General features: G+C 39.8%; 2 protein-coding genes across 4 annotated transcripts in view; one reads left to right on the plus strand and one right to left on the minus strand.

Annotated features, from left to right (window-relative positions):
* The window catches only part of CERT1 (ceramide transporter 1), a 134,892-nt gene extending 130,186 nt beyond the window's left edge, over positions 1–4,706 (minus strand). The window contains exons 1-2 of one of the 3 annotated variants that reach the window (XM_088839877.1): positions 4,621–4,706; positions 3,979–4,387 (exon numbers count right to left, since the gene is read on the minus strand). In XM_088839877.1, the coding sequence (XP_088696003.1) occupies positions 3,979–4,387; positions 4,621–4,706 (495 nt within the window). Of the gene's footprint in view, positions 1–3,978; positions 4,418–4,620 lie in introns of those variants that run through there. The other 2 variants (XM_055436302.2, XM_055436301.2) reach the window with 2 other exon arrangements.
* POLK (DNA polymerase kappa) overlaps positions 4,442–24,568 on the plus strand; it is a 91,726-nt gene continuing 71,599 nt past the window's right edge. Inside the window, exon 1 of the mRNA XM_055436298.2 lies at positions 4,442–4,776. The gene's annotated coding sequence lies outside the window, so the exon portion shown is untranslated. The remainder of the gene's footprint in view (positions 4,777–24,568) is intronic.

A 24,568-nucleotide genomic window follows, 5' to 3' on the forward strand; every position in this document is an offset into this window, starting at 1 on the left:
TCAACAGGTTTAAGATTGTTTGGCTCTTAACATCTTCTAAACTCCTCCATTACAAGCCCTCCCTGAGAACTTATCCACACAGGATAAACTCCCTGAGATTTACCACCACTTAAGACAGTGGCTTAAAATAATGACAAATAGACACAAAAATAAATTTACCTCTACCATAGAGTGTACTACCCCACTATGTTCCTATTTCTTTGGCTATACTGCTACTTCCAGTCATTCAGACTCAAACCCGGCTCAGGATTCCAGTACTGCATGCAAAGAGCAGTGGATATATCAGAGAGGCTCAAGTACTTTCCTAGCTGTGTGAAAAGTTCTGACAAATTATTTAACTTCATCTTTCCTTCCTATTAAACCCTTAAATCTGACTCTTATCTTTTTTCAAGTAATCCAATCAAATTATCAGGGGCTTCCCTGGTGGCACAGATGGTAAAGAATCTGCCTGCAATGCAGGAGACCTGGGTTCAATCCCCAGGTAAGGAAGATCCCCTGAAGAAGGGAATGGCTATCCGCTCCAGTATTCTTGCCTGGAGAGTTCCATGGTCAGAGGAGCCTGGCGGTCTACAGGTCATGGAGTTGCAAAGAGTCGGACACGACTGACCAAATACTTTATGGGTTTCTGAGAAGGCTTAATAACCTTACCTCTGATATCTTCTGCTTTTAATTTCATAACTTACATAATCTTATTTATTAGGCATATTTTGCTTATTTATCTTACATATTAACCTCATTTAGTCTCCAGTTACAAAACTTACATGAACAACTGATTGCCTGTAATAGAAATTCTTTATAGACTGGTATACCTTGTATTCAATTATTGCCTCTCAGAAAACTAGTAACTGTGTGACTACGGTCAAGTTACTTATCCTCAGTTTGTCACACTTTACCTCTTAAAGTTTTTCAAGAACAGACTTAGAACACTGCCAAACACACAGTATTTTCTCAGTTGGAAGCAGAATTACCCATAGTTAATGAAGCTCTCTATACAAGGGATTTCCTAAGCAAGAATACTGAAGTGGGTTGCCATGTCCTTCTCCAGGGGATCTTCCCGACCAGGAATTGAACCCAGGTCTCCTGCATTGCAGGCAGATTCTCAAGACAGATCCCTTTCAAAGTGACAGACAAGACACTAACAATTTTGTGCCCATATTTTTATATTATTTTCTCACAGAAGACCCAATAATTACATAAACTTCAGGCCCTTTACCCCGAAAGTGTTAACTCCTATTCACAACTAGAAGGCAGGCTTTTGTCTTTTCTCCTACCCTCATAATGTTTCCTCACTCTTTCCCACTCAACAGAGACAAGGGGATATGTAGACACTGCAAGAGAATTAAATAATCCTGCTTCCAACTGTACAGCAAGCATAAACTCAGGAGGAAAAAAAACACATTTATAATAAGGATCCGAAGCAAGTCACAGATAAAATGCTATAGGAATGAATACCCTACTATATTCATAGGAGATAATACCCTTGAGGAAAGGAGTGCTGGCATGGTTGGCAAAATAAAAGTCTTCATAGAAAGAACAGCTGAGATGGACTCCAGAGATGGACAGAATTTCAGCCAATAGTTAGGTGTGTGAAGAAAACATTAGATAAAGATAAGGTAATAAACTTGGAGAGAATTCAGAAGAAATTGGGTGAGATTTATCCAGACTTAGTTGCTCTCAAGTCCATCTAAGGCCTGAATCTTTTCCCATCCGTAACCCATCTTGACATTTGTTATAACCACCTAGAATTATTGTCAACCCAGTATTTTTGGAACCTACGTGTCTAAGAAACAAGACTGTAGAAAATATGTTCATATTAAAAAAAACTCTGGGCTGCTGTATTTCTCATACAAGTTGACTCCACCACCACCATTCCAAATTTACTCCATTTGTGAGGGAACAAAACAAGTTAACATTAGGATTTAACTACATTACTAAACAGAAGGAAAAGAACAGACACTGAGTTCTAACCCTTGTTTAAAATTACCAAGTGAATACAAAGATTCAAAATATATATGTACTTGAAACTTAAAAACATACATTCAAAATAAAATATTCTTCATGAAAAAGCTTTCAAGAAAACTATATGTATCCATAAATTGCTAAATTTCAGGGAAATTTCCTTCTTAGCTGTTAACAAGAATACCAAAACCTAAATCCCTGTTGATTCCAGGTACACAGCAACATGAAAGTTATTTGCCTACTAAAGAAGTAGTCAAATACTACATCTCTATGCACTTAAATATCACGGAGATACGTCTTCCCTTTTTTTGTCCTAGGTATATACTTACTATATACCACTCTGCATAAGTGATACTCAGATACTCACACATAGCTCATACTCAGAGCAGTGGTGACTCCAACCCTACTACAATCCTCCTGCCCCACAAAAAGGGATAATCGATAGTTCAAAAGTACAGCTTGTTTTTGTAAAATACTTAAAACACACCACAATACTAATTTGATGAAATTATCAGAATCACTGAGAAGCAAAAAAGATTCCTAACAGTTCCAAAGGAAAATGTACACCCACCACACGTGTTCAATCCAGATTCCTAAATTACAAGATACATCTAACCGAAAGAGACCCTGCGGAGTTTTACCTTACTGAAAACTTTTCACTGAAATTCCAATAATGATTACAGTATCAATACACACTGTAATTTTTCCATACACAAATAAAAGTTAACACGCGCAAGCCTTAGTTTTGACATACTCATGCCTTTCGTAGGTCCTTTCTCAGCCTTCTAAAGATAATATAAAAGCCTAATATAAAACGATTACACAAACGACGTCCAAAAGCTTAGCCAAAGTAGGTATACTGGAAGCATGGTGATTTCTTAATAGGCAGTGGCTGCACATGATCTAGTATCTTATGACCAGCCTGTTGAAAGACTGGACCCTGCTCCCCTTCTCCAAGTTAACTGCCAGCTCCAGCAGTTTCTAAAAGTTTAACAGAAAGAGAAAACGAAGTAAAAAGGGCAATGTGGATCTTATCACAGCAAAAACCTAAAAGAAAAAGAAAGAAAAGGGAAGAAAACAAAACCTTAACAACAAACCCCAAACCACGTACTACCAACGGAAAAGACTAACCACCTTCCCTCTTAAAAGGGGCCTCATCCATTTTCGTTAACTAGCTTTCAAATTCTACAAATTCTATCTGCTTCGTAAAAATTTTGGAAAAATGTTTTTTTTTAAAAATACAGGAAAAGTAAAATGTCTTTTCCTAACTCTGCCCCCTGTCTGCAAGAATACTTTACTAAATAACACTCTTCATGGACTAAATAAATGTCGGTTTCCATTCTGACATGTTTCAAGTTACACTATGAATATTTCTTGAACCTATCACCTGCCGATTCAATAGCTCTTCTCTGAACTGGGGTAAAGCGTGAAAGGCAAGTACAAAAAGTCCTCCTCATTTAGATGTCTCACTACATCTAGCCTAGCATAGTTTCCCAACTCAGATTTCAGCACCTAGCCGAGTTGATCCGGCTTCTTTCTCAAAAGCTGCGTCTACAAAAATCCCCCACCCCTGCTCTCTGCTAGGCATCTCTGGACGAACCTCTTTGGAGAGGTCTGATCTGCAGCTTTACCGTACTCGTTCCTTCGGATACTGCTGTTGCTCACCCCGAATTCCTATACCCAGGACGGCTGCCGCCCGGAGTCCCGAGTCGCGATGCGCATCCCGGTGCCAAACTGCATGGATTCCCGGGTTGGGACGCGCTTGCCCCGGTCCTAGGCCGCCGAGCCCCAGGGTCGGCAAGGAAGACCGTTCCCTTCTGCCCCCGCCCCCACCGCGGCCCCGGCCCCGGCCCGGGCACTTCTGTGGCAGGACTCGGCCCCACACCCCGGGCCCATTCCGCAGCCCCCGCCCCGGGACAGTCCGCGTTCTCGCTGCCAGCCCCACCCCGCGCCCTCAGCCGCTCGCCTCGCGGCAGGTGAGTCGGGGCAGGGGGCCCCTCAGCCTCGCGGGCTGCTCACCTTGCTGAGGACCCCGCAGCGCTCCACCGGCGGCCCGGACTCCGTCTCCGGATCCTCCTCCGAGCCCGACGAGTTCCAGCTCTGGTTATCCGACATGGAGGCGCGACAGCCGAGCAGGAGGCCGGCCCCCGCTCCCTGAGCTGCGCCGCGGGAGGCGCCCAGTCCCCGGGGTGCAGCGTCGGGGGATGGCGAAGGAAGGCGCGCCCGCCCGGGTGCAGGGGGGAGCGGGAGGAGGGACGGAGTCCGCCCGCCGCGCCGCCGCCGCCGCCGCGCCTGACACCGAGCGGACCGGGGAAGGAGGTCGAGGGGCGAAGGAAGCCGGCCCTTCCAGCCGTCAGCCGCCGCCGCCGCCGTGACCCCTGCGCTGCGCCCAGCGCCGCCGCCCGAATCCGGCCCCCTCGATGCCAACCTCGGGGGAGAGGAGAGGAGGAGGAGGACGGGAAGAGGGGAAACCCGGCTGCCGAGACCCAGGTCCACTCACACCTCCGCTAGGCCGCCATCTTCCTGCCTGGCCCACTATTTACCCTCCCCTCCCCTCTCCCCTCCCTTTCGTCCTCCCATTCTCCCCCTGCTCCCCGCCCCGTCCCCCTCCCAACGTCTGACGCGTCACGCCGAGGCTCGGAGTTCCCTCCCGCGACCTACCTCCGGCCCTCCCGGGTGACGCCGGGTAGGAAAGTAGGAGGAGCGGAGAAAGGAGAAGGCGGGATGGGGACCCCGCTGCGCTGCATTCTGGGAAGGACGCTGCTCGGTGCGCCGCGCAGCCTCCTGGGAGTTGTAGTCGCGGTCCGGAGGCAACTGGTGAGTGAGCCGCGCGGGAAGGCTGGTCGTCTTGGGGACCGTCAGAGGGAGGGTGGGCTTCGTTTGATAGTTGCGTGACCCGGCCCCTGTGCCACGCTCCTATCTGTGCCTAGCGTGTTTATGACGAACCCGCCGGGCTCGTGGACTGGGACGTGAGATAGCTGCGGGGGATGCCCGGGCCTGCCCTCCGTGGCCGTTTCCCAAAAGCCGGATAGCATCTTGCCGCTTGCCTGGGCAGAAGCATACCGGGCTTTTCTGCCTCAACCACGGGCCGGGGACTTGAGACCTCTCTAATGACAAGGGCATTTCTTTCCGTCAAACCACCTCTGCAAATTTCCAAGATCTTCCGTCTCGCTGTTTAGAAGTTAGACTTCACCTGAGGTTTGCCAGTTTAGAAGGGAGAATTTTTAGTCCTTTCTTACCAGAGCAAGAACTTTTGTTTGTTAGATTTAGAGTTTTTCAATGTGGAAAGTAATTTTGGAGGTGTCGGAGAATAAATGACATTGAAGAGTTTTTAAAGGAAAATAAGAATGTGAGGTGAGAGAGATGAGATGAGACGTCCCAACTGTCCAGTGATTGGGACTTCGCCTAACAATGCTGGGGTGCGGTTTCGATCCTTGGTCGGGGAGCTGGGATTCCACGTGATTCGTGGCCACTTCCTTGCATAACAGAGATCAAAGTGCAATAATCGTATTGCGTAACAACGGGTTAGGCAGTAGGAGGCTGACTTTTCTTGAAGACTAGAACTGAATTGGTGGAAAGACCGAGAGAAGATGTAACAGATTTCGTTTTGCTTTTTTGCGAATATTATTAAGATAATTTTTATGGGGAGAACGTTAACTTTGTAGCATCAATTCCTGGATTACAAAGAGTTGTACACCACTGAGCGACTTTCACTTCACCTTTAGAGTGTCAAATGTGGCAAATTTTGCTTTGCCTTTCAATTACCTAATATAGTTGACTTCCTATCTCTGATTCTTTTAACTCTAAGTTTTAAAATGTCATAAGTCTCAAGGAAATGATTATGAAATGTTGAAAAATCCACTTCATAATGCAATTTATCAATAGAATCATGAGAGCATCATATATATTTATTTTTAAACTGAACTTTCTGTTGTATTTTATGAATTTCTAAATTGTGTGGTTGTAAGCACCAATGCTTACGTCACTAAGTTGCCCACTTAATCAGTAGGGAATTGTTTAATTGTATTTAGAATTAATGAGAGAAATTACCTTTTTAAAAAAGTTTTTGTGTATGTGTCTCTGTACTTACAAGACTATTTTTAAAATTTTTTAAGTACAGAAGGATTTTTGTACACTGATCAGAATACCATATTAGAGGTTGGGATTCTCTTCTGTTAATGGTAAGAAACTGCACTACAACAATGAAATACACAAGCTTTCTCTATTCTGTTATGAGAATGATAGCTTCTGAGTTTTCTCTCTTACTTAGAACCGTCCTCAACCTTATCAATATTCTATATAGTCTCTTAGAGTAGTTTTTTTCTTTTTAAGCTTTTAAACTTGAATTCACCTGTTTTAAGAACAACCAGTTGGTCCACTGTTTTATTTAATAGTTTTTCTTACCCTTATATTTACGTGATATGAAAAATCTCCATATATTGTATCTAGGTCTGTTTCTGAACTTCATTCATTTTTATTGATCTATTTGTCTATAGCTCTGCTAATACCATATTGTTTTAATTATTTAACTTTATCCTATTCTCATATATATAATAACAAAACTCCTAATGTTCTTTCTCATTTGGATATTTTTGTATATCTTCTCTTCCAGGTGAATTTTAGAACATTTTGTCAAATTACATGAAACACTCTATTGGAATTTGGATTAAGAATGCACTTAATTTGTGAAGCAAATGACATCTTTACAATATTAGTTCTTAGCCTTGGTCAGATACTTTATATACCTGATCTAACTTACTCTTTACAACCACATAATGTGAGCATTGTTGGCTTCATCTTAAGGATAATGAAACTGAATTTCAAGTAGCTTCAGTTCAGTTCAGTTCAGTCGCTCAGTCGTGTCCGACTCTTAGCGACCCCATGAACCACAGCACGCCAGGCCTCCCTGTCCATCACCAACTCCCGGAGTTCACTCAAACTCATGTCCATAGAGTCGGTGATGCCATCCAGCCACCTCATTCTCTGTCGTCCCCATCTCCTCCTACCCCCAATTGCTCCCAGCATCAGAGTCTTTTCCAGTGAGTCAACTCGTCACATGAGGTGGCCAAAGTATTGGAGTTTCAGCTTTAGCATAAGTCCTTCCAATGAACACCCAGGATTGATCTCCTCTAGAATGGACTGGTTGGATCTCCTTGCAGTCCAAGGGACTCTCAAGAGTCTTCTCCAGCACCACAGTTCAAAAGCATCAATTCTTCGGCAATCAGCTTTCTTCACAGTCCAACTCTCACATCCATACATGACCACTGGAAAAACCATAGCCTTGACTAGACGGACCTTGGTTGGCAAAGTAATGTCTCTGCTTTTTAATATGCTATCTAGGTTTCTCATAATTCCTTCCAAGGAGTAAGCGTCTTTTAATTTCATGGCTGCAGTCAGCATCCGCAGTGATTTTTGAAGACCAAAAAAATAGTCTGACACTGTTTCCACTGTTTCCCCATCTATTTCCCAAGAAGTGATGGGACCAGATGCCATGATCTTCATTTTCTGAATGTTAAGCTTCAAGCCAACCTTTTCACTCTCCTCTTTCACTTTCATCAATAGGCCTTTGAGTAGCTTAGCCAGTGCCAAATAGCTACTAAGTATTGGAGTTAGGATTTGAAAACAAATCTGATTTTAAAGGTCATACCATTTTCTTTGATTCAGGAGACCCCTAAAGGTGGGAAGAATTGTGTAAATAATATATTCTGTAGATGAGTATATCAGAGCAACTGTGCTCTTAATTCAGTTAATGGTTTTGAATATCTTTTCACTTACCCAGCCCTTACACCTATGCTGTCTTACTTAACCCTAATATAGAATTTATTATTGCTCTTCTATTTCTATTATTATTTCTAATATAGAAATACTATATTATTTATATTTAGAAATAATTTCTATTTTTAATATAATTATATTTCTAATATGTCTTCACGTGAAGACACTGAACCCAGAGATGTTAAATAACTTTCCAAAGGTCATATAGCATTAAAGAGAATAGTTGTTGTTCAAACCAGCATCTCTTGCGTCTCCTGCATTGGCAGGTGATTCTTTAGCACTGACCGAATTGGGAAGCCCTGTCATCCCACTAGAATTCTTCAATTCCTCTTCTTTTTTCCCATCTTCACCTTGCTTCATTCTCCCAGCTGTTCCTCTCTACCAAACCCCAATCCCAAAGCCTTCATCCCTGTCTCCCTATCCCATTGCAATGACACAAAAATCAAAAACCCAGCAGTTTTACTAACCACCAGGTAGGGGTCTAGAAGTGAATGTGTCTTCTTGATGCTGGAATTATAGTAGGAGAGGATGTCCCAAGTTGAAACTGAGGTCATTGTCTAATATTTAAAAATGATGTTATAAAGAGCCTTCATTAGTCCACTTAGCCTGCCATAACAAAACATAACATGCTAGGTGCTCTGGTCTCGTTATCTCTTCTAATTAAGAATACCAGTCCTATTGGATTAGGGCCCCATCCTATGGCCTCTCTTAACCTTAATTATAGGACTTCCCTCATGGCTTAGCAGTAAAGAATCTGCCTGCCAATGCAGGAGACTCAGGTTCCATTCCTGATCCAGGAGGATCCCCTGGAGAAGGAAATGGCAACCCATTCCAGTATTCTTGCCTGGAAGATCCCATGGACAGAGGACCCTGGTGGGCTACAGTCCATGGGGTTGCAGAAGATTCAGGCATGACTTAAGTGACTGCTGCTGCTGCTGCTGCTAAGTCACTTCAGTCGTGTCCGACTCTGCCCCATAGACAGCAGCCCACCAGGCTCCCCCGTCCCTGGGATTCTCCAGGCAAGAACACTGGAGTGGGTTGCCATTTCCTTCTCCACTGCATGAAAGTGAAAAGTGAAACTGAAGTTGCTCATTCGTGTCGGACTCTTCGCGACCCCATGGACTGCAGCCTACCAGGCTCCTCCGTCCATGGGATTTTCCAGACAAGAGTACTGGAGTGGGGTGCCATTGCCTTCTCCGGACTCAGTAACTAAACAACAACAAACAAAATTATCTTTTAATAGGCCCTGTCTCCAAATACAGTCACATTGAGAGTTAGGTCCTCAAAATATGAATTGAGGGGAGCACATTTAGTCCATAACAGTGCTTATAGGTTCTGTATTCCCACTGTTTATTATGATAAAGATACATTTTGAGTTAAATAGTCCTTTTTAGCTAACTTGGGAATTTAACTGTTAATTTTAATCTTTATAATACTGTTCCCAACTGAAACATAATCAGTTAAAAACTGGGGATTTATATACAAAACTTGATTTTTAAAACTTAAGAATTACTAATCCGTGAAGTAGAGGTAATGGTCTATGAATAGCAACAGTCTAAAAACTAAAGTACAAATGAACAAAATACAGCATGTATGCAATACAACTGAAATTTTTTTCCGCTTTTTAATGTGTTGAATAATAACGTGGGTAATGAAATTATGAACCACTTGAATTTCCTCTTTGTACCCTTTGGTATGAAAAAAAGTATGTCATGTGAGTATGTGTGTGCATGTGTATCACTTTTGTAATAGAAGAAATCGTTTAATTATAAACTATAAATTAAAGATTAATCTCTGCATACAGTGTTCTAAGTTAATTTTCAACTTAGAGTTGTTAATGTCCCTGTTTTTCCATACATTGCCTTCTTTAACACAAAGAGAATTGATGATTACAGCATTTCTTAAGAATGCCCCATCATGTCTTCAGAGTTATTTTCCCCAAGCTGCTGACCCCTATTCACATTTTGATGCACAGGTAATGACAGTTATGTCATAACTGCTGTCTCACTGACAAGGATTATATGAAACATCCCAAGTTTTGAAAAGTTAAAATATGAAAAAAAGATGTGTCCTTGAAGCAGTGAGATATGGTATGATTGGCCTTCCCTGTCTACGGATTCCACATCCCTGGATTCAACCAACCTTGCTGCTGCTGCTGCTGCTGCTAAGTCACTTCAGTCGTGTCCGACTCTGTGTGACCCCATAGACGGAAGCCCACCAGGCTCCCCCGTCCCTGGGATTCTCCAGGCAAGAACACTGGAGTGGGTTGCCATTTCCCTCTCCAATGTGTGAAAGTGAAAAGTGAAAGTAAAGTCGCTCAGTCGTGTCCGACCCTTAGCGACCCCACGGACTGCAGCCTACCAGGCTGCTCCATCCACGGGATTTTCTAGGCAAGAGTACTGGAGTGGCTTGCCATTGCCTTCTCCTTAGGTCACAAATATTCAGGAAAAAAATTCCAGAAAGTTCCAAAAAGCAAAGGTTGAATTTGCTGCCCACCAGCAGCCATTTATGTATAATTTACATAATATTTAAATGTCCTTTACATAAGCTATTTGTATGTCATATTAGGTGTTATAAGTAGCCTAGAGATTATTTAGAGTATACGGGAGGCTATGCACAGGTTATATGCAGATAGTACACAGTTTAACATAAAGGTCCTGAATATTCATGGATTTTGGAATCTGCAAGGAGTCCTGTAACCAGTCCCCTGTAGGATACTGAGGGAGGTCTGTACTTGCTTTTTTAAGCATTTCCCCTTCTTTTCTCCTCCCTACGAGCACTATTTATAATTTTTAGAATATAAAAACATACATACAGTCCCCTACTTAGAATGATTCAACTTAGGATGTTTTGACTTTATTTTTTATCTCTTCCCAGGCTATGCAATGTGATACTCTCTTGTACTATTGGGCAGTGTCAGTGAGCCACAGGTCCTAGTCAGCCATGTGATCATGAGGGTAAACAATACAATTCTGTACCCATAAAACTGTTCTGCTTTGCACTTTCGGTACTGTACTGAGTAAACTACATGATTTTATCAAGGCTCTTCAACTGAAGGGATCAGAAATGTATTTTGGGTAGCTCAAATAAGAGATGTTATCGTCAAGATCTCTGAATCCTCAGCTGGGCCTTGTATGCACATTTCAGTCCTTGGAAAATGAGGTCTTGGTGTTTTTCTGTTCATCTGTGGGGCCTCATGGTATCTTTCATCTCTGTGTTCGTGTCTTCTCAATCTCAGTTTATTTGTCTCTTCATATCACATCTTGCACGTTGTCCAACTTGTTTTAACTACCTGTCAGTTTCCAGGCCCTCTGGATGTCAGTAAAGAATCCGCCTACAATACAGGAGACGCTGATTTCATTCCTGGGTCAGGAGGATCCCCTGGAGAAGGGATAGGCTACCCACTCTAGTATTCTTGGGCTTCCCTTGTGGCTCAGCTGGTAAAGAATCCACCTGCAATGCAGGAGACCTGGGTTCGACCCCTTGTTTGAAAAGATATCCTGGATAAGGGAAAGGCTACCCATTCTAGTATTCTGGCCTGGAGAATTCCATGGACTGTATCGTGCATGGGGTACCAAAGAGTCGGACAAGACTGAGCGACGTTCACTTTCACTCAATGTCTGTAAGTTTAAATTCTTAGACAGGGAGTTAGCCAGCCAGCACTGTAATTAGGTCTTCCCAAAAGTATGGAATATGTCTGCCCCTTCTGTGGTTTGTTGGGAGTTGGAGGCCAACTAGAAACAATAGGCATGTCTAGTATATATAATATGCATTATAATCTGTTTATAAGTGTAGGGGTGGGAAAGGGGGCATTCTGAGGGGAATTATGTAATGTATATGAAAATCTAATTGTCAAAGCACAAATATTCTTTTAAAAGGAATAACATGATCAATGGTTAAATGACTGTATTAGACTGTATATATTATTTTTTCTTCTACTAAAAACATGAGTGTAAAATTCTTTTATCCACATTTTTTTCAAATGTTAGTCCCCAAAATAGTGCTTAAAAGGCTGAATGTATGTGACATTCAGCATGTACCCTAAATGAAGTTCAGAAATTTAAAAGATTTAACAGCTCTTCTTCAAACCTTTTCCAGTTTAACCTGTACTACTTGCCCTTTTGAATACTTTTGTTTCCCACTTTTCCTCTTTTGACTACTAATAAATTATATTAGCCTGTTAGGCTTAGTGTTCCTGTCAGGCCTGTTAAAGAATCATATAGTTTCTGCCACTATGGTGGTTCTCCCTGAGTTCAGAGTGGACAAGCAGACAGTCTGTGAGTGTGAGTCCTAGGACTTCATCCTTAATAACCATTTTGACTTTCAGTTCAGTTCAGTCGCTCAGTCGTGTCCGACTCTTTGCGACCCCATGAATCACAGCACACCAGGCCTCCCTGTCCATCACCAACTCCCTGAGTTCACTGAAACTCACATCCATCGAATCGGTGATGCCATCCAGCCATCTCATTCTCTGTTGTCACCTTCTCCTCCTGCCCCCAATTACTCTCAGCATCAAAGTCTTTTCCAGTGAGTCAACTCATCGCATGAGGTGGCCAAAGTATTGGAGTTTCAGCTTTAGCATCAGTCCTTCCAGTGAACACCCAGGACTGATCTCCTTTAGAACGGACTGGTTGGATCTCCTTGCAGTCCAGGGGACTCTCAAGAGTCTTCTCCAACACCACAGTTCAAAAGCATCAATTCTTTGGCGCTCAACTTTCTTCACAGTCCAACTCTCACATCCATACACGACCACTGGAAAAACCATAGCCTTGACTAGATGGACCTTTGTTGGCAAAGTAATGTCTCTGCTTTTTAATATGCTGTCTAGGTTTCTCATAACTCTCCTTCCAAGGAGTAAGCATCTTTTAATTTCATGGCTGCGATCAGCATCTGCAGTGATTTTGGAGCCCCAAAAAATGAAAGTCTGACACTGTTTCCCCATCTATTTTCCATGAAGTGATGGGACCAGATGGCATGATCTTAGTTTTCTGAATGTTGAGCTTTAAGCCAACTTTTCCTCTTTCACTTTCATCAAGAGGCTTTTTAGTTCCTCTTCACTTTCTGCCATAAGGGTGGTGTCATCTGCATATCTGAGCTTATTGATATTTCTCCCAGAAATCTTGATTCCAACTTGTGCTTCTTTCAGCCCAGCATTCCTCATGATGTACTCTGCATATAAGTTAAATAAGCAGGGTGACAATATATAGCCTTGGCGTACTCCTTTTCCTATTTGGAACCAGTCTGTTGTTCCATGTCCAGTTCTAACTGTTGCTTCCTGACCTGCATGCAGGTTTCTCAAGAGGCAGGTCAGGTGGTCTGGTATTCCCATCTCTTTCAGAATTTTCCACAGTTTATTGTGATCCACACAGTCAAAGGCTTTGGCATAGTCAATGAAGCAGAAATAGTAGTTTTTCTGGAACTCTCTTGCTTTTTCCATGATCCAGCAGATGTTGGCAATTTGATCTCTGGTGCCTCTGCCTTTTCTAAATCCAACTTGAACATCTGGAAGTTCACGGTTCACATATTGCTGAAGCTTGGCTTGGAGAATTTTGAGCATGACTTTACTAGCATGTGAGATGAGTGCAATTGTGTGGTAGTTTGAGCATTCTTTGGCATTGCCTTTCTTTGGGATTGGAATGAAGACTGACCTTTTCCAGTCCTGTGGCCAGTGCTGAGTTTTCCAAATTTGCTGGCATATTGAGTGCAGCACTTTCACAGCATCATCTTTCAGGATTTGAAATAGCTCAACTGGAATTCCATCACCTCCACTAGCTTTGTTCGTAGTGATGCTTTCTAAGGCCCACTTGACTTCACATTCCAAGATGTCTGGCTCTAGGTCAGTGATCACACCATCATGATTATCTTGGTCGTGAAGATCTTTTTTGTACAGTTCTTCTGTGTATTCTTGCCACCTCTTCTTAATATCTTCTGCCTCTGTTAGGTCCATACCATTTCTGTCCTTTATCGAGCCCATCTTTGCATGAAATCTTCCCTTGGTATCTCTAATTTTCTTGAAGAGGTCTCTTGTCTTTCCTATTCTGTTTTTTTCCTCTATTTCTTTGCATTGATCGCTGAGGAAGGCTTTCTTATCTCTCCTTGCTATTCTTTGGAACTCTGCATTCAGATGCTTATATCTTTCCTTTTCTCCTTTGCTTTTCGCTTCTCTTCTTTTCACAGCTATTTGTAAGGCCTCCCTAGACAGCCATTTTGCGTCTTTGCATTTCTTTTCCATGGGGATGGTCTTGGTCACTGTCTCCTGTACAGTGTCACGAACCTCCATCCAGAGTTCATCAGGCACTCTATCTATCAGATCTAGTCCCTTAAATCTATTTCTTACTTCCACTGTATAATCATAAGGGATTTGATTTAGGTCACATCTGAATGGTCTAGTGGTTTTCCCTACTTTCTTCAATTTCAGTCTGAATTTCGCAATAAGGAGTTCATGATCTGAGCCCCAGTCAGCTCCCAGTCTTGTTTTTGCTGACTATATAGAGCTTCTCCATCTTTGGCTGCAAAGAATATAAGCAATCTGATTTCGGTGTTGACCATCTGGTGATGTCCATGTGTGGAGTCTTCTTTGGTGTGTATTAAATAAATGCTAACTTAATAAATGGCATCTGTATATCCAGTCTCTTTTTATTTCTATGTATACCCCAGTTCTTGTGGTTTTATATGCATTTGTAAGATGCTATTTTCATAAGTATATCAACGTAGATATTCATTTATGTGAAATGTGGTGAATGCATCTATATCCATTCCTGACAATGTAAACTCTAGTTTCAGAAATATTAGGGGCTGGAGGAAACTTGCCTGTGTTCATCTTTTGTAACCTTGTACAGAATTCTTTTGTAATATCTTTGTGACTGTATTCAAAAAAGGGAGTAGTATACAAACGTGTGTAATGTGAATGTAAGTCTATTCATGGCATTGCCTCCCTGTGTATCTTAAGCTTTTGAGTTGGTACCAAAAAATGGTTGTATTTTACCTGTCTATAGTCAGCATCTGGCATGCATATCTCCCACTTTAGTAATATTCTGTTAGACTTAGATCTTTACAGATATAATCATATCCAGTGTAAGTAACCCAAGTGTACTAGTCTATGAATTAGCATAAATAGTAAAACAAATTTTCCAGATACTGAGAAAAATACTAAAAGCTGATCATAAAATCTAGTTGAATAAAAGGAGCCTTGTAGGGGGGTCGGAGCAACTGGGAGATTGGGACTGACACATATACAGTACTGATGCTGCTGCTGCTGTCACTCCAGTCGTGTCCGACTCTGTGCGACCCCACAGACAGAAGCCCACCAGGCTCCCCCGTCCCTGGGATTCTCCAGGCAAGAACACTGGAGTGGGTTGCCATTTCCTTCTCCAATGTGAAAGTGAAAAGTGAAAGTGAAGTCGCTCAGTCGTGTCCGACCCTTAGCGACCCCACGGACTGCAGCCTACCACGCTCCTCCATCCATGGGATTTTCTAGGCAAGAGTACTGGAGTGGATTGCCATTGCCTTCTCCGACAGTACTGATAGTATGTATAAAATGGGTAATTAATGAGAACCTACTGTATAGCCCAGGGAACTCTACTTAATGCACTGTGATGAACTGAATGGGAAGGAAGTTCAAAAGGAAGGGAATATATGTGTATGTATGACTGATTAATTTTACTGTACAGTAGAAGCTAACACGACTCTGGAAAGCAACTATACTCCAATAGAAATTAATTTAAAAATAGTAAGTTGAAAACAACCTGGGGAAAAAAAAAGGAGCCTTGTAGTTTATCTGACAAATTTATGTGCATTCTTTATACGTGAAAGGTCCTCACAGCCGGACAGCTGCAGAATTTCTCTCCTTCCTGCGTATGCTGGTACTGTTTTCTTTCTCTTCATTCTTCCCCTTCCTTTGTGTTACTGTTGTTTATACGTGTTGTGCATTGCTATTGTCTGCTATTATCTTTCCTCTCCTGTTCCTCCTCTACTGTAACAGTCGTTGGCAGAAGTTATGGGAAAAGCAGAGGAGGGAGTAAGTGAGAAATAGAAGCTAGGAGAAAAATAAGCTATAATAGAATCTGCATAACATGCCTTCCACCCTAATTTAATTGATTCATGGGCATAGGGATTATGCTCTACCTATTCTTAATTACTTACTTAGTTTGATTCTTTTTCTCAAGAGTCCCTAATTGTCTCACCATTTTTCCAGGCCCTGCAACTGCTCTTCATTTCTTGGTTTCAAATATAGGCTTGATGTCCTTTTACTATATCCCAGTCTCATGTTTTTATTTTCCTCAATTATGATTCTAAATGACTAGGAGCACTTACTTGGGTTTTCCCTGTTATGATGATATGCTGGATGTTTAACTAGGCATTGTCAATATTTACCTTACTTACTTTCTCTTTGTTCTCTTTCTAACTGCCCACACTCCATTTGGATTGAAAGACTTTTGTTTTATTGACATCCATTATTATTATTATTATGCTCATACTGCTAGGACTCACTTGTTACACTGATTCTTAAGGTGACTGGCATATATATCTTAGACTCACTTATGTGTTGATATTTTACCATTTAACTCTCCAAGGACAAATTTATTTGACTAAGGGAAAGGCACCTGTTGGTAATACATTGCATACAGCTACTTAGGAATATGTCATATCCCATGGAAAGTTCTAACATTCATCAATAAGACTGATTTCAGAGACAGAATTTCAAAGAACGTGTAGGCCACCCTTTTATCCTGTTTCCTATTGTATAGAGGAGAGCCAAGCCAGGGATGTTCCAAGCAGAAATATTCTTTCTTACTGTTGAATAAAATTAAAATTGTATTTCATTATCTTTTGTTTATATGTTTGGTTTTGTAGGATTAAAAACGTATCAGAGGTAGTTGGTATTTAATAGGTCTCACTATAATACTGAAAAATCTTTAGTCTTAAAAGTGGTGTTTGTAGCATATGCCCTGAGAAAACCACAATTCTAAAATACACATATACTCCCGTGTTCACTGCAGCTCTGTTTATACTAGCCAGGAGATGGAAGCAACCTAGATGCCCATTGACAGATAAATGGATGAAGAAGTTGTGTTACATATAGACAATGAAAATTACTTAGCCATAAAAAGGAATGAGAGAATGAATTTGAGTCAGTTCTAGTGAAGTTCATTATCCTAGAGCCTCTTATACAGAGTGAGTAAGTCAGAAAGAGAAAAACAAATCTCATATATTAAGACATATATATGGAATTTAGAAAAATGGTGCCAGTGAACCTGTTTGCAGGGCAGCAGTGAGAGACGCAGATACAGAGAACAGACTTGAGGACACAGCGGGGGAAGGAGAGGGTGAGATGAGAGAGTAGCATTGAAACATAGATACTACCTTGTGTAGAATAGATAGCCAGTTGGAATCTGCTCTATAGCGCAGGAGGCTCAACCTGGTCCTCTGATGACCTAGAGGAGTGGGGTGGGGTTGGCGGTATAATAGCAGGGGGACATATGTATACTGATGGCTGATTCATGTTGATATATGGTAGAAACCAGCACAACATTGTAAAGCAATTATCCTTCAATTTAAAAAATTTTAGAAAGTGAAAAAAAAGTATGTAGTATACATCTATAACATAAACAGGAATATTACTATCTAGTCTCTGCATATATACATTTTCCTTCTGTTTTTCTCCCCAAGCTTTTGAGTCTTTAACTTTTAGCCTCTTTTCATTACATCGAGAAATTCTTTTGGTAATGTATTAAAGCCATACTACATAAAACATCTTTAAAACAAAGATCATGGCATCTGGTCCCATCACTTCATGGGAAATAGATGGAAAAACAGTGGAAACAGTGTCAGACTTTGTTTTTTTGGGCTCCAAAATCACTGTAGATGCTGATTGCAGCCATGAAATTAAAAGACGCTTGCTCCTTGGAAGGAAAGTTATGACCAACCTTGACAGTATATTAAAAAGCAGAGACATTACTTTGCCAACCAAGGTCCGTCTAGTCAAGGCAATGGTTTTTCCCGTGGTCACGTATGGATGTGAGAGTTGGACTATGAAGAAAGCTGATCGCCGAAGAATCGATGCTTTTGAACTGTGGTGTTGGAGAAGACTCTTGAGAGTCCCTTATACTGCAAGGAGATCCAACCAGTCCATTCTAAAGGAGATCAATCCTGGATGTTCATTGGAGGGACTGATGCTAAAGCTGAAACTGCAATACTTTGGCCACCTCATGCGACGAGTTGACTCACTGGAAAAGACTCTGATGCTGGGAAAGGTTGGGGGCGGGAGGAGAAGGGGACGACGGAGAATGAGATGGCTGGATGGCATCACTGACTCTGTGGACATGAGTTTGAGTGTACTCCGGGAGTTGGTGATGGACAGGGAGGCCTGGCGTGCTGTTGTTCATGGGGTCGCAGAGAGTCGGACACGACTGAGCGACTGAACTGAACTGAACTGAACTGAACATAAAGCATTATGATATTCTTAAGTATTGGTAGAATCCACATGATAGTTATTTTATCAATGTGTTTGCTTTCTGTTTTTCTTCCCAGCCCTTTCATTGTTTCAGTTTTACTGTACTTTCAGATCCTCTTCTCAGTCACATAAACTGAAAATTATCATTATGAAATACACATGTTGTTATGATGATACAGTTTACCTTCATCTTCATTTAAAGTATTTATTAAGAACTTGCTGTATGATGACCCTAATTAGGGTGCTGTAAAAATGAGATACATACCACATGTTTCATAGACCTGTTATGCTAGTATACAGAAATATGTGTCTAAGAATACAGACAGTAATACTAAGACTATTTAGAAATATAGGAAAAAATAAGTAATAAAACTGTTGTTATGATTTTAACAGTTATATTATTATTAAAGAGCAAGTAGAGCTTTAAAATTGCCTGTCACATAGTAAGTGATCAGTATTTATGGATGAATAGAATAAGTTTAGTTGGTTGATGATTGAAGGGAAATTGTAGGGATTGCAATTAACAAAGACCAGGAGAAAAATCATTAAGCACAGTTAAAATTAATGAAGGACTAAAGAGCCAAATTCCAACATAATTTTTTGTAAGGAAGAAGTATCATTTGTTAAGGACCTACTCAGTGTAGACATTGTTTTAGGTTTATCACATTTAGTGTTCATTTTTCACAAAAACCCTGCAAATATACATTATCCTTATTTTACATATAAAGAAATTAAAGTTCAAATAAATAAATTGCCCAAGGTCCAAGCTATTGAATAGTCTAGCCCAGCTTTTTGAACCTCATAGGGTTATACTATATACTTTTTATACATATACTGTTGTCTCTATATCCTTTGGGTGTTGAAATTGTTTCCAGGATCCCCAAGATAACCAAAATCTATGGATGCTAAAATCCCTCGTATAGTAATGGCATGGTATAGTTGACAGAGTACATCATGCGAAGTGCCAGGCTGAATGAAACACAAGATGGAATTAAGACTGTCAGGAGAAATATCAATAATCTGAGATATGCAAATGTACCACCCTTATGGCAGAAAGCAAAGAGGAACTAAAGAGCCTCTTGAAAGTGAAAGAGGAGAGTGAAAAAGCAGGCTTAAAACAACATTCAAAAAACAAAGTTCATGGCCTCCAGCCCCATCACTTCATGGGAAATAGATGGGGAAACAATGGAAACAGTGACAGACTTTATTTCTTGGGCTCCAAAATCACTGCAGATGGTGACTGCAGCCATGAAATTAAAAGACGCCTGCTCCTTGGAAGAAAAGCTATGACCAACCTAGACAACATACTAAAAAGCGAGACATTACTTTGCCAACAAAGGTCCATCTAGTAAAAGCTATGGTTTCTCCAGTAGTCATGTATGGATGTGAGAGTTGGACCATAAGGAAGGCTGAGTACTGAAGAATTTATGCTTTTGAACTGTGGTGTTGGGGGAGACTCTTGACAGTCCCTTGGACTGCAAGGAGATTAAACCACTCAGTCCTAAAGGAAATCAGTCCTGAATATTCATTAGAAGGACTGATGCTGAAGCTCCAATACTTTGGTCACCTGATGTGAAGAGCTGACTCATTGGAAAAGACCCTGAAACTGGGAAAGGTTGAAGGCAGGAGAAGGGGATGACAGAGGATGAGATGGTTGGATGGCATCACCAACTTTATGGACATGAGTTGGAGCAAGCTCCAGGAGATGGTGAAGGACAGGGAAGCCTGGCATGCTGCAGTCCATGGGGTTGCGAAGAGTCAGACATGACTGAGCAACTGAAAAACAACAGAGTTGGCCTGCCCTATCTGCATTCCACATCTGTGTAGTCAGCCAACCTGGATCCATCAGTTGGGTTGAATCCCCAGGTGTGGAAACTTCAGATACAGAGGGCCAACTTTATTTAGACAAACAACAGCTGTGATCAATATTATTAAACATTTAAGCATCTGTTAGAGCCAGATTACTTTCTAGGTATGTTGCATGGCTTTTCTTTAGTTCGACAAGTTTCTTAAAAGAAAATTCATCCACATATGTTTTTAGGGTGCAACAACATATAATAAAGGCAGTTTATAATTTTTTTTCTGACTGATGACAAAAGGAGTGTATTTGCTAGCCAGGCTGTGTTCTAATTACCCATAAATAATTTAAGTGATCTCTAGAGCTTGTTGCAGTCATCCTTTTGTGTAATGTTGATGAAGGAGATATATATTGATCTAACTTTTATGTCATGAAAAGTAGTCATTGGCGTTTATCATCATGTTATTTTATATATTTATATATTTTGGAGTGATTTAGGCGAAATCTTGAGAAGTAACAGTAAAGAGATAGATAACAACAGCCTTACTAAAAATTATAACAACACATAGTAAACTCAAGTTTTTATTTCATATTTTCCTGAAATAGGTCATGTCCTTTGAGAGTAACTAGTTGCTCATTGACTTCTTTGTGTGGTCCTGAACTATCCATTTTTAAAATAAAGATCCCAGATTTAATATGTGTCTTTAATAGTAGCTTCTAGGATATCATTACTTCTGGCTTTTATCTTGGACTTGTATCATCCAAATTTTGTGACATTACAAACATTTGACATTCATAATCTAGTTTTAAAAAAAGGAACCATTCTCTTTCCTTCATAATTGTCAAACATTTTCAATTTTATGTTTATAAACACCAGTTAGAATGAAGGCCAATAAAATTTTAATTTCTTCATCATCACTTCCTATTTCCCTTGTGTATATATCTGCATTAAGCATTTGTACACTTACAAATTTTAGTAAGTAACTTTTAGTGCACAAACATCATAAAGGATGAAAGAACACTGTCATACATCCTGTTAGCAAAATGGGATGTTCCAAATTATTCTTGCAAAATACCCTGTGATGAAGTCCTCCATGTTGAATGACAAACTGGGTGGGAATTCCACATTTGCTTTTTATTCTTAAAAGTACATTGTTCACTCATTGATTTTTGAGTTTGATAAAATATATCTATGTGAATCATCTGAAATTTCATAGCCTGAGATTTTGCTTATAAAATGAATTCACCATCACTATGGTCTATATTACTATTAGTTTCTTTACGTTTATTTTCTTAGTTGTCTGATAATTGTGAAACTCTTCTGTCAGATTTCCTCTTTTTGCCTGTATGGGTAGAAAATGAAAAATTTAGAACTCTAAACTATGTTTAATGAGAACTACCAAAAACAACAGCAAATTCTCAAAAATAATGTCTCTATGCTTCTTGAATACTTACTTTCAAAGACATAATACTATGGGCAACGCAGTAAGAAAACTGAAGAATGATGTAATAGTGATAATTTATTTCACTACTAGGTCATCTTTCTAGATGATTCCATTCCATTTCCATATAATTTTAAAAATAATTGTTAGTAATGATTAAATAATTCACATGATGATAAAATAACAAAATATAGGAAAAATAAGATCCCTAAGATACCATAAAATATCTTCAGTTTATGAAAGATTCAAATAGATCCATATAGAAATTTCAAAATATTGTGAATTTTATTCTGATTTTTAAAAAGGTAAGTTTGAGACTTCCCTGGTGGTCCAGTGGCTAAGACTCTGCGCTCCCAATGCAGGGGGCCTGGGTTTGATCCCCGGTCAGGGAATAGCGCCTGCATGCTGCTACTAAGACCCTGTGCAGACAAATAAATTATTTTTAAAAATGTAAATCTGTTTTTGTTCCTTGGAAGATTCCTAAGAAGGAATAAGATTTGAAATGTCAATTCCTGTAATAAAGTTGCTCAAAGAAAAAAACTCAAAAACTAAAATTGAGTCTAATGGTCTTTGTGGTATACCAAGGGTTAATATAACCACATTCCTTAATTTTATTTCATAACCAAACCTGAACTATTTTCTGTATCCTTTCCTGTCTCAGGTGAAAAAGTTAAAACTTATTTGTATTTCGTTCTCCAATTTCAGGCAGAAGGTTAGCCATTGTAGTTCATTCCAAGATAATATCTTGGCCAAATGACAGACACACCTTAAATATCAAAGCATATCTTAATATATTACAGATTCATTTCTCTTTGCCCAATCCAGTGGAATTTTTCACTTTTAAAAACTAGATGGAGAAAATGTAAGAATAGATGTATTAAAAAAAAATCATATAGGGACTTCCCTAGCAGTCTGGTAGTTAAGACTCTGCAGATCCACTGCAAGGGGTGTGGGTTTGTTCCCTGGTGGGTGAACTAAGATCCTATAAGCCACACAGCATGAACTAAAGAAATAATGAACCAAAGAAATAAAAAATAAAGTTTTAGTAATTTTTAGGAATCAAGTATAAAGTATATGATAAAGATTTGATCTTAGGGACATCACAATAGTTCATTTTTGTTAGAAATAACTGAAATACTAAAAATGTTTCAGTTTTTCACATAAAATCATGGCTGTCATGTATATACCATTGTGGCAAGCATTTCACAGTGGAACCGTACTTTATGTATCATGATCTGAGAAAATTATCAAAAACCAACAAGAATTCAAGGGAATCAATAAACAACATGGGATAATACTTAACTTTTGCCTTAATCAGACATGTTAAAAGATGTATGAAGTAAATATTGGTGAATTTCAGAGGCAAAGCCCTTCTCTTTGCTTCTTTCTAGGGATTATCGGTAGTTTGTTTTGTTCTTTTTGTTGATACTTTTTTATGGAATAAGAACCCAGACTATTTTGTGAGTAAGATGAGTATAATGCTTGATATTTCAGATAGTAAACAGATGTATGTGTGTGTGCTAAGTCATCCAGTTGTATTCACATCTGTGACACCATGGACTGTGGCCCTCCAGACTCCACTGTCCATGAAATTTTCCAGGCAAGAATACTGGAGTGGGTTGCCATTTTCTTCTCCAGGGGATCTTCCTGACCTAGGGATTGAACCCGCATCTCATGTCTCCTGCATTGACAGGCAGATTCTTTACCACTGTACCACCTGGGAAACCCAGTTAAACAGGTACATAATTCAACTCAATTTGTAAGTCATATTCTTGGGGGGAAAAGTTGGGAATTTTTGAAGCCTTGGAAGCATTTTTTCTCTTTCTCAAAAGGGGATATTTTGGAAAAAGAGAAAAAAGTAAATGCAGTGGAAGGGTGGGAGGGGATAAGGAAGACAGCTGTGCTGCATATCAGAAACAGAGGAAACCTTCAGTTCTTTAAAAGAGCAGATGAAGAGGAAGCAGGAGTAGAGAGGGAAGTGTTCACGGGGAATATGGAAACCTGGTCTAGATCTGTGCTTTAAAGGAAGGCATGTGTTTAGGCACATCATGACCAAACTGTTGAAACCAAGATTAGGAGGAAAAACTTGAAAGTCAGAAAGAAATAACATATAATGTATAAGGAACAACAACTTGAATGAGTATGGTCTTAATAGATATAATGGAGACAAGAAAAGACTGAAGCAGCATCTGAAATTCACTGAAAGAAAATGAACTCAGTTCTATATCTGATGAAAATATCTTTCAAGAATAGAGGTAAAATAAATCTACTGACATCTTAGGCAGTATTTATATTTAGCATACAGATTTAAAATGTGGGCTCTGGAGACAGAATCTGGAATTGAATTCAGGCTTGGACACCGTCTCCTTATATATCTTACTGTCATATACTCTGTTGGGATAATATATAAATTAGTGAATAAACATGAAGAATATATTAGAGAATGGTTCTTAAGCAGGTACCTAGCATATGGTAAGTTGTTAGAACATGTTAGTTATCATATATTCATATGTGTTTTTAGAAATTGTAACTAACCTTATGGAATTTCATATTTTCTATTTTTATCTGTTCTATTTTTTCCCTCAATTTTACTGAATTTGGCTATCCATGAAAATGGAAGAAACCACTGACAGTGTTGTGAAAGAGAAGTCATTTTTCCTGCTACTATGACCTGTACAAACTCCATACTTAGGAAACTCTCATTTTCATAAAAAATCTTTTTATGAATAATGCTTTCCCTTTATTTTCTGCATTGCTTTAGGGAGAAATATAGGGCTTTTTATTTTGATAATTGATTTTACTATGATTATTGAAGAAATTGCCCTTCAGATTACTAGGAAGATCTGCAGTTGTTCCCCAAATGTATTTTTATTTGTACAGTGTTTCTAACATTTCAGGATACTCTTTAAAATTTCCTAGTTTTTAGAAAAGTCTGAATGAACATCATATTTTCATAGTTTTATTTTAGTTTCTTTGTCATTATTTCATATTCTTCATTTGAAGACTTCCTAGGCTTTTAGAGAGTTTTCAAGACTGAAATATCATTTAAAATGTTGCAGCAAATGTATCATATTTTATGTATTATAACTATTATCATTATCAATCATACCACTTTGATGTTACTTCCACATTAGTCTACAA

The sequence above is a fragment of the Moschus berezovskii genome, chromosome 9, assembly GCF_049115385.1.
Source record: "Moschus berezovskii isolate FMDL1 chromosome 9, NW_MosBer_1.0, whole genome shotgun sequence".
Taxonomy (NCBI): domain Eukaryota; kingdom Metazoa; phylum Chordata; class Mammalia; order Artiodactyla; family Moschidae; genus Moschus; species Moschus berezovskii.